A 15402-nucleotide genomic window follows, 5' to 3' on the forward strand; every position below is an offset into this window, starting at 1 on the left:
AGTGATGAGAGCAACTCAGAAGAATGAAACAAGAGTTTACCTGCACTCATCCTGTATTCCTCCACCATCATGGTCCCCCATGCCCCAGTGCACCCTACCGCCCCCCTCTCTTCAATCACTTCTCCACCCCTCTGCAACACTACGACTCACCTGTCCAGTTTCACCCCACCTCTCCTCCGTCAAGCTCCTCCACTCAGGGCAGGTGAGTCACTTGTGGATATAAAGAGATGCTAATGTGAAGCGACCCATCACCTCTGTACTGAGGAGTTCAGAAGGCACAAGAGGGAAAAGGGCTGAGAGAGAGGGGCAGTTGTAATTTAGAAAGATCACTGGATTGCCTTTCTGAGATTTGTATTGCAATCATGGGGCTGAGAGTAAGTATTGGACCTTTGTCATGTTTTGGCCTCATTTCTGAAATTCTTCATATGGACATTTTCAGCTTTGAGTTGAGACTCAGACATTTCTTCCTGTAACCTGCATCCAGGTTTTAAGAAAATGTTTTTATCTGGCTCTGCCTCTGTGATCAGACTCAACGACCTGCCTCTGAAAGTGACTAGCAGGTCATCATCACTGACATGTCGTTGCAGTCAGACTGAAGTGCAGGTCAACATTTTCAACCTGCCTCTGAAAGCTTCACATGGTATTAATGCTGACCTGCCACTGAGGTCGGACCAATTCACTGGTTACTTGAGAAACGGCACTGTCCATTCATTGAATCGCTTTATTTATTGTAAGATTCTTTTCAGCCATTAGTGGTTCACAGATGATGGTGACTACTGACTGACTGTGATTTACTGACTTACTCTCCTGTCACCATGAGGTTTTCAGTTTTGTGAGATATCTTCAAGCTATTAAACATATTCTAAAATTTGCAACACATATTAAATGTTAAAAACCATCTCACTTTGGTGATTTGGTAACATATTCGCAAAAAAAGAATGCAGCTTTTTTTATTTTAGGCATTTTGTTTTCCAGTTCTAGCTGGAAAAGGACAATTTATTTTTATCAGTATTAAAATGTAACTGTTTGTCCTTTGATTGATTGATACTTTTTCTATTATTGGACGTTGTCATTAGTAAAAATAAGAATACACAGCTCTGCCGGCATGATGGGAAGCTCAGTAAAAGTACCACCTATCCTACAGTAAACTGTGAGTTGTTGTGCTGTTTCATATCCCAACTGTGGAGAAAATGGGATGTAGGATTGCATTCAGTCCTTAGAGAAGTTAGACAGAAGATGACTGGATGAGTCTGATGAATCCTTATTATCATTTCGTATGTAATAACTGAAGGTTTTGTAATAACAGTAATATATCATCTGTATAAACACAGATGTTTTGATGTGCGTCATGTTCGAATTTCTGTGATACTGATATGTTGATGATTAACTGTAGCTCAGTGAAAATATAGACATTTGTGATGTTATTTTTTGAACATTGTTTAGCACTGTATGTTTCAAAAATGATCCTATCTTATAGAGAGGCGTTGTTAAATCTTACTTTGACCCACAGAACTACATATACTATCTGTATAAATAGTATAGTTCAGTATAGATAAGTTCACCTGGATGACTGAGAATCGTCACAGACTGAACTATACCAGTTTATTATGTTTGTGATGTTGTCCACAGAGCAGCTGTGGTTAGAAATAATGACTTGTGAGTCACTTTGGTTAGAGGCAAGTCAATAAAACACAGACTCAAGAGTCAGCTTTGTGCTAGGAAGACAGTTTACTTCAGGCCACAGAAGGCGACATTGTTTGCTCATATATCACACCAGGAGGTAACTCTGCACTGTTCTACGACTAACTTAACAGATGCAATCATGGACAAAACCAAATGTTGTTTCCATGCTAATGTCTAGGCTAGCCTAAGAGACTGGTTACATGACGTAATTCCTTTTCATTTTTGCATTGGGCCATTTGAATGATTATATTCCACCCATGGTTCCACCCACTGCGTATCAAAATGCCACATTGTGAAACAGAAAACAGCGCCTCCTACTGTGCCAATACTGCTGCAGGTCAGGTTTTAAAATTTTGTGTGTGTGTTATTTTTTATTCAGAAGCTCTCCTGGTCTCATTTTTCTTCAATTCAGAACGGAAAAGATGAGTACAAACAGGCACCGACCTCAGATGGTGAAGACAAGAAAGGCGAGAAAGATAAAGAAAAGAAGAAAATGGACAATTTGAAGAAAGAAGTTGACTTGGTGAGTCAAAAAAAAGCAAGTGAAACATGTCGGTAATTTCCTTTATCACTTTACTGGGGCAATTGAGTCTGAAGTGTTTCTAACATGCTCTCTGTCCACAGGACGATCACAAGTTATCCTTGGAGGAAATTAACAGAAAATATGGAACTGACCTGATCAATGTGAGCACTCTGCATGTGTGTTTGTGCTCATTTCATTAAAAGAACTTTGAGGCCTGAAGTAGTTCTGTGAGGCATTAACTGGAGATGTTCTGTTGTTAGGTTTTGACACTGTTTCTACTAATGTAATTTCAACATGAGCACCACACATAAAATTCAGTTTATAGAAACACGCCTTCGTTTACACAGCCATAATAAACATAACCACAGTTGACAGGACAATTACCACTTGCTCAACACTGAATCCTCTTTTGCATGTTTTTATGAGTGTGTCACACTAGTGAGGGTGTTTCAGCCAGTATGCACAGGTAAATCTCTTTCTGCTTTGTGTCTCTCTTTAGGGTCTTTCCTCCTCCAGAGCAAAAGAGATCTTGGCCCGAGATGGCCCAAACGTTCTCACGCCTCCCCCCACCACACCTGAATGGGTCAAGTTCTGCAAACAGGTGAAAGTCTCTTCATCTCTGAAGTGTAACATTTCTCATTAAAAAATACAAACCTAACATAAATGCTCAACTTAATAGAAGTAGAAAATACCAACTCTCTGATTTTTCTGTTAATTTTTTAGTCTTAAAAGTTATTTTGTGTTGTTCCTAGATGTTTGGTGGTTTCTGCATTCTGCTGTGGATCGGTGCAATCCTCTGCTTCCTTGCTTATGGCATCCAGGTTGCTTCAGAAGACGAACCAGTTAATGATAATGTGAGGACTGTTTTTGCATATATACATTATTTATCTATAAATAGTGTGTACAGTACTTGAGTAACAGAAACTTAATCTGTCATATTACAGTTATACCTGGGTATTGTTCTTGCCATTGTTGTCTTTGTCACTGGTTGCTTCTCCTACTACCAAGAGGCCAAGAGCTCCAAGATCATGGACTCTTTCAAGAACCTGGTCCCACAGGTGATTTCTTCCAGACTTTTGCACATTTACAGCTCATTTAGTTCATTTACCTGAAACAACACTGTTCATTGGGGGAGTCAGTGGGTAGGTCATCCACTGAGAGTCTCACTTATTGACAGTAACAAATGAGAGGTTACTCTTACTGCAGTTCTACTTTATCAGTGTTAGTACACTGACTTTCAAAAAACAATAATTCAGCAACTCTTGAAATGTGCAATTATGTTTAGAAATTTCCCTGAAATGTATGATTTACCTTTGGTCTTGAAGCAAGCACTGGTTGTCCGTGATGGTGAGAAGAAGAGCATTAACACTGAGGACGTGGTGCTCGGAGATTTGGTGGAGATAAATGGTGGAGACAGAATCCCTGCTGATCTGAGAATCATCTCTGCTCACGGCTGCAAGGTCTTCATGTTCGTTTTCAGTGTAGTGGAGCTGATGGCATATCCTTCTGGATATCTTTAATATTTCATTATTGTTCTATTTCTGCTTCTTCAGGTGGACAACTCCTCGCTAACTGGTGAATCAGAGCCTCAGTCTCGTACTCCAGACTTCTCCAATGAAAACCCACTGGAAACCAGGAACATTGCTTTCTCCTCCACCAACTGTGTTGAAGGTAAAGAACAAACTGAGAATTCAAAGGGTCACAGCTGAAAATGTGTAGATGCTCAAATTTAAGGAGACAGTGTAAGTTGATGGAAAAGAAATGAATGACCCTGTGGAGCAAACTCATTTTGGCTGCTTGTATTTTGGACTTTATCCTTTTGGTCATGACCCAGAGTTCATGACCACAGGAGAGGACCATAGGAATATAGATTGACCAGTAAATTGAGAATTAAATTCTTCACCATGACAGACCCGTACACCGACTGCATTACTGCTGCCGATGCACCTACCTGTCTGCCAATCTCATGCTCCATCCTTCCTTCACTCATGAAAAAGACCCCAAGATACTTAAACTCCTCCACTTGAGGCAGGATCTCTCCTTCAACCTGGAAAGGGCAGGCCACCTTTTTCCTGTTGAGAACCATGACCTTAGACTTGGAGGTGATGATTCTCATCCCAGCCACCTCACACTTAGTTGCCAACCGCCCCAGTAGATGCTGAAGATTCTGACCTGATGAAGCCAACAGGACAACATCATCTGCAAAACGCAAATGAAAAAGGGATGAAATCCTCTGCTCACCAAACCGAACTTCCTCTAGCCCCTGGCTGCACCTAGAAATTCTGCCCATGAAAACAATGAACAGAACTGGTGACAAATGGCAGTCATGCACTGGGAACAGGTCTGACTTGTGATGCAATGCGAACCAAGCTCCTGCTGAGGTTGTACAGGGACCGGACAGCCCTTAACAGAGGACCCCGGACCCAGTAGTTTCAAAGCACCCCCCACAGGAAATCACGAGGGACGCGTGGTATTAAGAGGTTCATTAGTGTTAAAATATATAGGTCTGTTTTTAACAGCACAATATTAAACTGACAACCAAATTGAATAATTGTTAAATTGATAAAATTAATCTGAATACCTCTTATGAGACTCAAATGTTGTCATCTCTCCAGGTACTGCCAGAGGAGTCGTCATCAACACTGGAGACAATACTGTCATAGGCCGTATCGCCACCCTGGCCTCAAGCCTAGAATCTGGCAAAACACCCATTGCCATCGAGATTGAGCACTTTATCCACATCATCACTGGGGTGGCCGTCTTCCTGGGGGTTACTTTCTTGATCCTCTCACTCTTCCTCGGGTACACCTGGCTTGAGGCCGTCATCTTCCTCATTGGTATCATTGTGGCCAATGTCCCAGAAGGTCTCCTGGCTACTGTCACTGTGAGTTGTGGTGTTTATATTCCAGCATTTTGTTTTCTCTCCTTCAACAGTAGAAGTGACTGAGGTACCAATAAACACTCAATTCCTGTGTCTAGGTGTGTCTGACTCTGACTGCCAAGCGAATGGCCAAGAAGAACTGCCTGGTGAAGAACTTGGAAGCTGTTGAGACTCTGGGCTCCACTTCCACCATCTGCTCAGACAAGACCGGCACCCTGACCCAGAACAGGATGACTGTGGCTCACATGTGGTTTGACAACCAGATACACAATGCCGACACCACAGAGAACCAGAGGGGAGAGTCCTTCGACAGGAGCTCAGTCACCTGGGCTATGCTGGCCAGAATTGCTGGACTTTGCAATCGTGCAGTCTTCCTTGCTGATCAGTGGAATATTCCCATCCTGAAGGTGAAAACATAATTGGGTACATTATGTTCCTTTAAGTTCCTCTGGTAACAAAACAAAAACAGAATTTATGTATTATTTCTTTAACAAATACTTTCTTTAACAAATACATCTTCTAATGGAAGATTTAATGTGCTTCACATTTAAATTGAAACAACTAACTAGATTAATGTGATACTTTGAATATGACTAATCAAATGCATAAGAAACAATAAGGGTGGCAGACCAGCAGTGCATTAAGAAGTAAACGTAGAGGAAAGGTCTGGACTGATAATGTGGATCTGGTTTGCAGTGCTTCAGGGGGAGAGGTTAGCTTGAGTCTGGTTCTGATACTTTATTGGACACTTGAGTGAGAGACACTAAACACTAAACACACTTTCTCTAGTTTAGCCTCCATGAATTCACCCTCGTTTCCGCATGGATTATTTTTCTTTCTCAAAACATTATGTTGAATTGTATAGTGTAGCATGAGGTGCAGTCACTGTGTGGGAGCTATCTTTACATTATCATTTGGTAAACAACTCGTTGGATCCAACAGAATAGTAGCGCTGCCAAATTGCAATACAATCTTTACAAAAAGCACTTAACATAATTAAAGGCTTTTTTCAGTAATATAAAGCTGGTGCTATAGTAAGAGGTGGCCAGACAGACCCAGTAATTTATGTCTTAATGAGGTCTGGCAAGTACTGTATACAGTATTTCTTGGTTAAAATGCAATGTCAGATAAAATTAAAATGATCCATATTCATCTTGCTCTTTTCATCTTGATAAAGAGTGATGTCTAAAACCCTCACAGATCTTAACTGGAAATATCCTAACTGTATAAAAATGAGGAAAATATTTTATATTACTAAATTGGTGATGGTGGTTTTGGGGTGTTTTACATTAGATTGAAGTGTATTAAACATTTTCCTGTTTTCCATTGTATCCATGTACAATATATGGTAAACAAGTAAGAATTATGATGTGATCTGTGGTTTGGGTCAAACCCATTATTCCTACAGAGAGAAGTAGCAGGTGATGCCTCAGAAGCTGCCTTGCTGAAGTGTATCGAGTTGTGCTGTGGGTCTGTCAGTGACATGAGAGACAACTACCCTAAGATTGCTGAGATCCCCTTCAATTCCACCAACAAATACCAGGTAACGCCATATAGTTTGGTCTGGGTGTGGTTAAAGACACTATCTACAGTTATCCTAAATCCACACCACAGCAAATTAAACATTTCAAATCCAGTTCCTTTTGTTCCACAGCTGTCCATCCACACAAATTCAACTCCGGGAGAGACCAAGCATCTTCTGGTGATGAAAGGTGCCCCAGAGAAGATTCTGGACAGGTGCTCCACCATCATGATCCATGGCAAAGAGCAACTTCTGAGTGATGAGATGAAAGATGCTTTCCAGAGTGCCTATCTTGAGTTGGGAGGACTTGGAGAAAGAGTTCTTGGTTTGACCTAGCTTAGTTTTGTCTCATTTAAATCCTCAAGTTCTGAATTGTTTGTCGTAAACTGTTTAGTCTCTTGGCTAAATGACTGACATACGTTTTCTTTCCATCTAACACAGGTTTTTGCCATTTCAACCTGTCTGATGACCAGTTCCCAGAGGGTTATGATTTTGATGCTGATGACATGAACTTCCCCACTGAGAACCTTTGCTTTATTGGTCTCATGTCCATGATCGACCCTCCTCGTGCCGCTGTGCCTGATGCTGTCAGCAAATGCAGGAGTGCTGGAATTAAGGTGAGCAACTGCAGCCATTACATCCTAGAGAAGTCTTTTCATGAGATGTTTCGTCAAGAATAACTCATTGCTTTCTAAATTTGAGATTTAATGTTTTATCTTACCACCTTCTCTCAGGTTATCATGGTCACAGGTGACCATCCCATCACAGCTAAAGCCATTGCTAAGGGCGTAGGTATCATCTCAGAGGGTAACGAGACAGTTGAAGACATTGCAGCCCGTCTGAATGTACATGTCTCAGAGGTGAACCCCAGGTTCGTACACGTCAGGGCTTTCTTTGCTAGCTTTCAAGACAGAATGGATATTTTTGCTTAATAGTAGTATAAGTAATCTAGAAGGGATTTTATAATGAATTCACTGACAGATGAATCTCAAATGATTAGTCGTTTTGATGTGGGACTTTGTTGCTTCTTTATAGGTAAGTTTAATCTGTGTGTTTTGAGTCGAGTCACACTGTAAAATACTGTTATCATCAGCAGATTCTATTCTGAAAATATTACACTCTGTACAATGGCATTGATAAAATGTTTAAAATGTACTGTTCATTGTCTACAAAGGGTCTAATATTCTAGGTCCCAAAGACAAATAATTTTAGTCTAAATCTAAAGTTTTTTGCTGATGATGCCGTCATTTTTGGGTAGGTGATGCTGAAGCTGGTGCAGTTTTCTCTGAAGGAATTTCCTGTTTTTCTAGTTGGCATTATCCCCACCATTTTATTTTTGTAATGCCCTGATTACACCTCATCCTCAGAAAGGGGAAGTTGGATTATAACCATTGTCCTAAAGTTGCTGTCATTTCCTCTCCAGGGATGCCAAGGCCTGCGTTGTTCACGGTAGTGATCTGAAAAACATGACCCCAGAGCAGCTTGACGATGTGCTCAAACACCACACTGAAATCGTCTTTTCCAGAACCTCCCCTCAGCAGAAACTGATTATTGTGGAAGGGTGCCAGAGACAGGTCAGCATCAAAGAGGAATTTAGACAATAACTGGGATGTAAAGCTTTCAGAAATGTCTGTTTTCTTAGTATTTTATATATTTTAAATACAATATCATATACATTGTTTATCTTGCATCACATGGAGATTTGAACACTTGTTTCTTCTCTGCAGGGCGCCATTGTGGCTGTGACAGGTGACGGTGTGAACGACTCTCCGGCTCTGAAGAGGGCCGACATTGGTGTTGCCATGGGTATTGCTGGATCAGACGTCTCCAAACAGGCCGCTGACATGATCCTGATGGACGACAATTTTGCCTCCATTGTTACTGGTGTGGAAGAAGGTGCGCACATCCTGCAAGCCTCGTTCCAAAATGTGCCAATAAGAAATTAGTACATGCGCTTGTCTACAGAGTAATGTTATTGCTTTTTCAGGTCGCCTGATCTTTGACAACTTGAAGAAGTCCATTGCCTACACTTTGACCAGTAAAATACCTGAGATGTCACCCTTTTTATTCTTCGTTGTTGCCAGCATGCCTTTAGCTCTGGGCACTGTAACCATCCTGTGTATCGATCTGGGAACTGACATGGTGAGCTTTTTGACTAATAAGTTGGTAAAAAAAAAAAAAAAGAAAGAAAGAAAGAAAGAGAGAAAGACATTTATTTTTATTTACTTGTGGTCTCCCAGGTCCCTGCTATCTCCCTGGCTTATGAAACAGCTGAGAGTGACATCATGAAGAGACAGCCCAGAAATGCAAAAACAGACAAGCTGGTGAATGAGAGACTTATCAGTGTGTCCTATGGACAAATAGGTAACTAGGTTTAAGGATTTTTGAATTATTATTAATCTGTAATATATCAGGACTACATCCTATGTAGACGAGGTCATTTGAGAGAGGTTAGTGACTGCAAAGTGGTGGTAGGAGAGAGTGTAGCCAGACAGCACCGCATGGTGGTGTGAAAGATGACTCTGGAGGTCAGGAAGAAGAAGAGAGGGAAGACAGAGAAGAAGACCAAGTGGTGGAAGCTAAAGAATGAAGAAACTTGTGAGGAATTCAGGCAGAAGTTGAGACAGGTTCTGGGTGGTCAGGATGAGCTTCCAGATGACTGGGAAACCACAGCAGAAGTTATCAGGGAAACAGGTAGGAAGGTGCTAGGTGTGTCATCTGGAAAGAGGAAAGAAGGTAAAGACACTTGGTGGTGGAATGAGGAAGTACAGGAATGCATCCAGAGGAAGAAGTTAGCTAGAAGGAAGTGGGATGTAGAAAGGACTGAGGAAAGTAGACAGGAGTACAAGGAAGCACAGCGTAGAGTGAAGAGGGAGGTGGCAAAGGCCAAACAGAAAGCTTACGATGAGCTGTATGACAGGTTAGACACAAAGGAAGGAGAGAAGGACTTGTACAGGCTAGCCAGACAGAGAGATAGAGATGGGAAGGATGTGCAACAGGTAAGGGTGATTAAGGACAGAGATGGAAAGGTACTAACAACCCAGGAGAGTGTGCAGAAAAGATGGAAGGAGTATTTTGAGGAGCTGATGAACGAGGAAAATGACAGGGAAAGAAGGGAGGAAGATGTTGATGTTGTGGAGCAGGAAATAGCAAAGATTGGAAAGGATGAGGTTAGGAAGGCTCTGAAAAGGATGAAGAGTGGAAAGGCTGTTGGTCCTGATGACGTACCTGTGGAGGTGTGGAAGTGCTTAGGAGAGGCAGCAGTGGAGTTTCTAACCAGTTTGTTCAATAGGATTCTAGAGAGTGAGAAGATGCCTGAGGAATGGAGGAGAAGTGTTCTGGTTCTGATCTTTAAGAACAAGGGTGACACGCAGAACTGCAGCAACTACAGAGGAATAAAGTTGATGAGCCACACAATGAAGCTGTGGGAAAGAGTAGTGGAAGCCAGGCTTAGGAAGAAGGTGGAGATTTGTGAGCAGCAGTATGGTTTCATGCCCCGTAAGAGCACCACTGATGCCATTTTTGCTTTGAGAATGTTGATGGAAAAGTACAGAGATGGTCAGAAGGAGCTGCATTGTGTCTTTGTAGATTTAGAGAAGGCGTATGACAGGGTGCAGAGGGAGGAGCTGTGGTACTGTATGAGGTCGTCGGGAGTGGCAGAGAAGTACGTCAGACTAGTTCAGGACATGTATGAGAGAAGTATGACGGTGGTGAGATGTGCTGTAGGTCAGACAGAGGAGTTCAAGGTGGAGGTGGGACTACACCAAGGATCAGCTTTGAGTCCCTTCTTGTTTGCTATGCTGATGGACAGGCTGACAGATGAGGTCAGACAGGAATCTCCCTGGACAATGATGTTTGCGGATGACATTGTAATTTGCAGTGAGAGTAGAGAGCAGGTAGAGGAAGAGCTGGAGAGGTGGAGGTTTGCTCTGGAAAGAAGAGGCATGAAGGTCAGTCGTAGTAAGACAGAATACATGTGTCTGAACGAGAGGGATCAGGGTAGAAGCGTTAGGTTACAGGGGGCTGAGGTGAAGAAGGTACGGGAGTTTAAGTACTTGGGGTCAACAGTTCAGTGTGATGGGGAGTGTGGACAAGAGGTGAAGAGGAGAGTGCAGGCAGGTTGGAGCGGGTGGAGGAAAGTGTCAGGAGTGTTGTGTGACAGAAGAGTGTCAGCAAGACTCAAAGGAAAGGTCTACAAGACAGTGGTGAGACCACCTCTGCTCTATGGGTTAGAGACGGTAGCAGTGAGACAGAGACAAGAGGCTGAGATGGAGGTAGCAGAGATGAAGATGTTGAGGTTCTCCTTAGGAGTGACCAGGTTAGACAGAATAAGGAACGAGTACATCAGAGGGACGGCTCACGTTGCCTGTGTTAGCGACAAAGTCAGAGAGGCCAGACTGAGATGGTTCGGACATGTTCAGAGGAGGGATAGTGAGTATATTGGTAGAAGGATGTTGGAGATGGAGCTGCCAGGCAGGAGGGCAAGAGGATGACCAAAGAGGAGATATATGGATGTCTTAACAGAGGACATGAGGTTGGCTAGTGTTAGGGTAGAAGATGCCCATGATAGAGTTAGGTGGAGAAGGATGATTCGCTGTGGCGACCCCTGATGGGAAAAGCCGAAAGAGAAGAAGAAGATTAATCTGTAATATATCTGTATACTTTGTCCAATAATGATCTACTGAAGTTCAACAGCTGTTCTCCTCTTTTAGGTATGATGCAAGCTGTAGGTGGGTTCTTCACATATTTTGTGATCATGGCTGAAAATGGCTTCCTCCCCATGGATCTACTGGGGATCAGAGTGTTCTGGGATGACAAATATTTAAATGACCTGGAAGACAGCTATGGGCAACAGTGGGTCAGTAATTCTTATGTTAATTGTAATGTCATGAATTTCAAAAAGGAAAAGGAAACATTTTAAATCTGTTGTAATTTTCTTTCCACAGACATATGAGCGCAGAAAGATTGTAGAGTTCACCTGCCACACAGCTTTCTTCATCAGCATTGTGATTGTCCAGTGGACCGATCTGCTCATCTGTAAGACCAGGAGGAACTCCATTATTCAGCAAGGAATGAAGTATGTACGCATGGTGACATACAAAACCTCATCCCATTTTCTTATGTTTCTAATCTTTGAGACAGATGTTACAGTTGCAGAATTATAATTAGCCTCAGCAAAATAATACCTTTTGCTAGTCTTAATGTGGAAACGTTTTTGTTTTAGTGTAGAAAATAACATCGGAAATAGTAAAAACTAAACATATTAATATGAATTATTAAACTTCGGCAGGAACCGCGTGCTCATCTTTGGTCTGTTTGTGGAGACGGCTCTGGCTGCTTTCCTGTCATACTGCCCGGGCATGGATGTTGCCCTCAGGATGTACCCTCTGAAGTGAGTAGATGACACACATGCAACAGTAAACCCAAACTAAGTACTACAATCTGTTTTAACATTTACAGCAGCACAGCACGTCTGCTTATCTTTTTCTTTTTTGTACATTGTGTTTCTGTTTGTGTTTACATGGGGAATTTATGAGCTTAATATGCATTAAATCTATGCCTAATAAAAAAAGCTAATCAGTGAAATCCTTTTTCATTCATTTGCATGTCAATCGATTCGAGCAGCCAGTTCTGTGAGTGTTCCTCAGTTTCTCTGTTGACTGGGATTAGGTTTAAACCACTGCTGTTTTCGCTGGATTGTCTTGTTAAAAAAGGAAGATATCATCTAGTGTCACCGTTATTTTCCACTTCAGAGGCAGAACGAAGCACAACAGTTACAGTACTAATGAGGTTTTTTTCCAGTAGAAAGCAGCCTGGGCACATTAAGCCCATTATTTTAGTTCCATTCGCAGATGAAATCTCCTTCTTCGTCTTCTTCTCATGCGTTTCCTTTCTTCCTCACCACCTTTTCATCTGGTTCCATTGTTGCTGTCTCCCCCTTTTTCCTTTCTCCTCTTTCTCACCCACCCACTCACCTTTCTCTATCGGTGACTGTTGATGTTTAACTAACCTGAGCTTCTGTTTCTTTGTGTCTGAGCCACTGTCTCCTCTCAGGCTTTGTCTCCCTATTTCTGTCTCGTCTGCTCTCTGTGTTTGTGTTGTTCTGTCTTTATGATTGGCATTTGAGATTCTCCGAGATAATCCGAGATGTGCAGAAATAGCACCAATTAGCACATTCAATCATTTAAATATAAAGTCTCAGTTTTCTTTTTAACATGCTTTTAAATTATACTGTACAATGTTAGTACTGAAAAAGAACTCACCCACACACAAAACAACTAGTAATAATTAATTATAAAATAGTATAACGTGAGTATAAAGTTTTATCTCTGAACACACTAACAGAACAGATCCTAGGGCTGCAATCATGATTATTAAACAATGTTTAGCTTAGTTTTGCTTACACAGAGCATCTGGATTTATTCTAATTATCAGGTAATAATAGCCTAATGTTTGTCCCCATTGCTTTTCATGTACTTTTAGAGAAAGTTGAACCGTGTGTTTTGCTTTTTCTCTCACATTTCGGTTGTAACTCAATCTCTCTGTTTATCCATCCATATCGTAGGCCACTGTGGTGGTTCTGTGCCTTCCCCTACTCTCTCCTCATCTTCCTGTATGATGAAGTCAGAAAATATATCCTCAGACGAAGCCCAGGCGGTAAGCCCTCTACCGACTCTTGTTTTTACTTTTAAATATTAAAAGCATGAGAAGATTGGAATTGTTTTGTTGTGGTTCGAATGAGAAACCTGCAGCTGCATAAATCATAGAAGCTAAAGTAAAAACAATGAATACAATATTCTGTTCGGTGAATCAGGGACTGTACAGAAACAACCTTTACATACACAATGCAGAGGTGAGAGGAATGTGAAAGCAAACTCGAGAGTCTGACAGATAAAATAAATAAAAAAAAAATACACATTCTTCCCAAAACAGTCTCACTAATTTAGTCTCCTTTGGTTTATAGGTTGGGTGGAGCTTGAGACCTACTATTGAGGCAACAGTTAGTGTCTCAGCGTTATTTAATGCCTTGTTATGTATCTCTCTCAGATGTTTTTCAGACCTCCCAAAACTTAAAAACATGGATAAGTTAAGAATATTTTGATGTTAATTATTCACAATAAAACATTACTGCATCGTTGAGACTGTTTGGACTCTTGTTTCTTTTGCACAAAGCATTTTGGACAAATAATGATGAGTACGCTAAACAACTCCATATAACAAGATGCTAAGAAATCAATTCAACTCAATAAACGTTAAGACTAAAAGGCTTCCAATCGATCAAAATAATCATTAATGATCAAAAACAAAGCGATAAAGAAACTCTCATCATGTGACATAATAGAAAAGGTAAAGCATTAAGCATACATAATCAAATCACAAGAGCTAACAGAAAGGGACTCTTTCCAAATCAGATCCTGGGCGGTCAGTGAAAGCTTGTGAAAGCTGTGTTTTCACTTTGTCCCTGTGCTCCCAGCTAACATGCACAGTCCATAAAAAGGTCGTTGCCTGTGTTTCATCAGCACTTGAGCTCTGCTACTGAGAAACTTAGCCTTTTACCCTCTGTGATCCAGCAGACTCCCTCTTTTCTTCAGTATGAGAAAGATATTGTTAACCCGACCCCCTGCTGCTAAGACGTCTCCTAATGGGGGCAGGGCGAATAATCACGTCCTGGGGTTTGCAGAGTGCTTGTCAGATGAAGAGCAGTGGTTCAGAGGTGAGGGCTGCAGGTCACAACTTAGCATTTTGAACTTATGTTGTTGGATTGTTAAACAGAAAGTCAGATTAGAGTCAGTTTGCTGTTTACTGACAAATCAATTAGTCGGATAATTGTGTCATAATCTTATTTTCACAGGATTTTATTTTTAATCAATGGATGTTAACAGCAGTGTGTGAGAATGAGTGTCCATAGTCTTATCAGATAATCTTATCAGTGTTGGGAGCTGTGAACTACATACAACTAAACTAGTACTAGTATTATGTTTTGCAATAGCTTGCTGGTAATTTAACCAGATTTATATTTGCATGGTGACTCAAAGATTTTAATTACTTTTTAATAGTTAATTATTTAAACTACAAACACTTTAATGAGTGAAAAGAGCGATTTGTTTTGTATTTTTATCAAATGGTTGCTTCTCTTCTGTTATCAAAGCCCCTTTAACCTGCCCCACCCCCCCCTTTTCTTTCATCCTGACTGCTGCGAAGGCATCCCCGGACAATGCATTCATCAGGCAGCCACTAACTCACACTTGACCTTTGTGTATCGCACATGATAAAGGGCGAGGGTGGTTTGCTCAGCACTCACACAGCCACAACGTGATCATGGATAAACCTCCTGGATCACAGCCTGAGGAAGAATCACCACAGTCACACTTAAACAAATAACCAACTCCACTGACAAAACCTCCATTTCTAACTGTGGTTTAAGCAAGTTGAGACATATCTAAGAGCACTGTACACAAAAGCTGACATTCCTTGCCACTTTCCCATGATTAGGGTTAATTTTTTCTCCCTAGCAGTACAGTAGCTTTGCTGTAGTTGAACCTTTTCCGATGTGTAATCAGATGTTTGCAAGCTATTCATGATTTCAGCTGCCCCAAAGGATTTTTCATTTGACCAGAACATATGGACAGTAAAAAGTAAACATGCTGCCTAGTTCAGGTTGAATGACTGAATGTTTCGGCTTCACAGGTCAGAGGGCGACAGTAGAGATTATATAGTAGAGAGTAGTGGAGAAAGAGACAGCATCTCGACACAAGCAAGCAACATGTGAGGAAGCCTCACGCTAAGAATCCC

The 15402-nt window shown here is 41.4% G+C and overlaps 1 protein-coding gene across 2 annotated transcripts; it reads left to right on the forward strand.

The window, feature by feature from the left end:
• Positions 1 to 241: 241 nt before the first annotated feature.
• Positions 242 to 13749, forward strand: LOC113164873 (sodium/potassium-transporting ATPase subunit alpha-1). 2 transcript variants are annotated; one of them, XM_026364402.1, is made up of 23 exons: positions 242 to 374; positions 2063 to 2206; positions 2308 to 2367; positions 2706 to 2807; positions 2959 to 3060; positions 3151 to 3264; positions 3532 to 3666; positions 3760 to 3877; positions 4822 to 5090; positions 5186 to 5494; positions 6496 to 6630; positions 6742 to 6934; positions 7051 to 7226; positions 7344 to 7480; positions 8033 to 8183; positions 8337 to 8505; positions 8597 to 8751; positions 8850 to 8973; positions 11322 to 11467; positions 11556 to 11686; positions 11900 to 12001; positions 13175 to 13266; positions 13574 to 13749. In XM_026364402.1, exons 1-23 carry the CDS (start codon positions 363 to 365, stop codon positions 13600 to 13602), a joined length of 3105 nt encoding a protein of 1034 aa, XP_026220187.1. In that variant the 5' UTR covers positions 242 to 362; the 3' UTR covers positions 13603 to 13749. The 2 variants fall into 2 exon arrangements, with proteins under 2 accessions (XP_026220187.1, XP_026220189.1); XM_026364404.1 differs by having other exon boundaries at positions 2096 to 2206.
• Positions 13750 to 15402: the final 1653 nt, after the last annotated feature.

The sequence above is a fragment of the Anabas testudineus genome, chromosome 2 (genome assembly GCF_900324465.2).
Source record: "Anabas testudineus chromosome 2, fAnaTes1.2, whole genome shotgun sequence".
NCBI lineage: Eukaryota > Metazoa > Chordata > Actinopteri > Anabantiformes > Anabantidae > Anabas > Anabas testudineus.

What these genes read in the sequence shown, in the direction of transcription:
- LOC113164873 (XM_026364402.1), top strand. An exon ending in GGGTCAAGTTCTGCAAACAG is followed by an intron (nt 2,808 to 2,958) that starts GTGAAAGTCTCT and finishes TGTTGTTCCTAG; the next exon opens with ATGTTTGGTGGTTTCTGCAT. An exon ending in CTCAGGATGTACCCTCTGAA is followed by an intron (nt 12,002 to 13,174) that starts GTGAGTAGATGA and finishes TCCATATCGTAG; the next exon opens with GCCACTGTGGTGGTTCTGTG.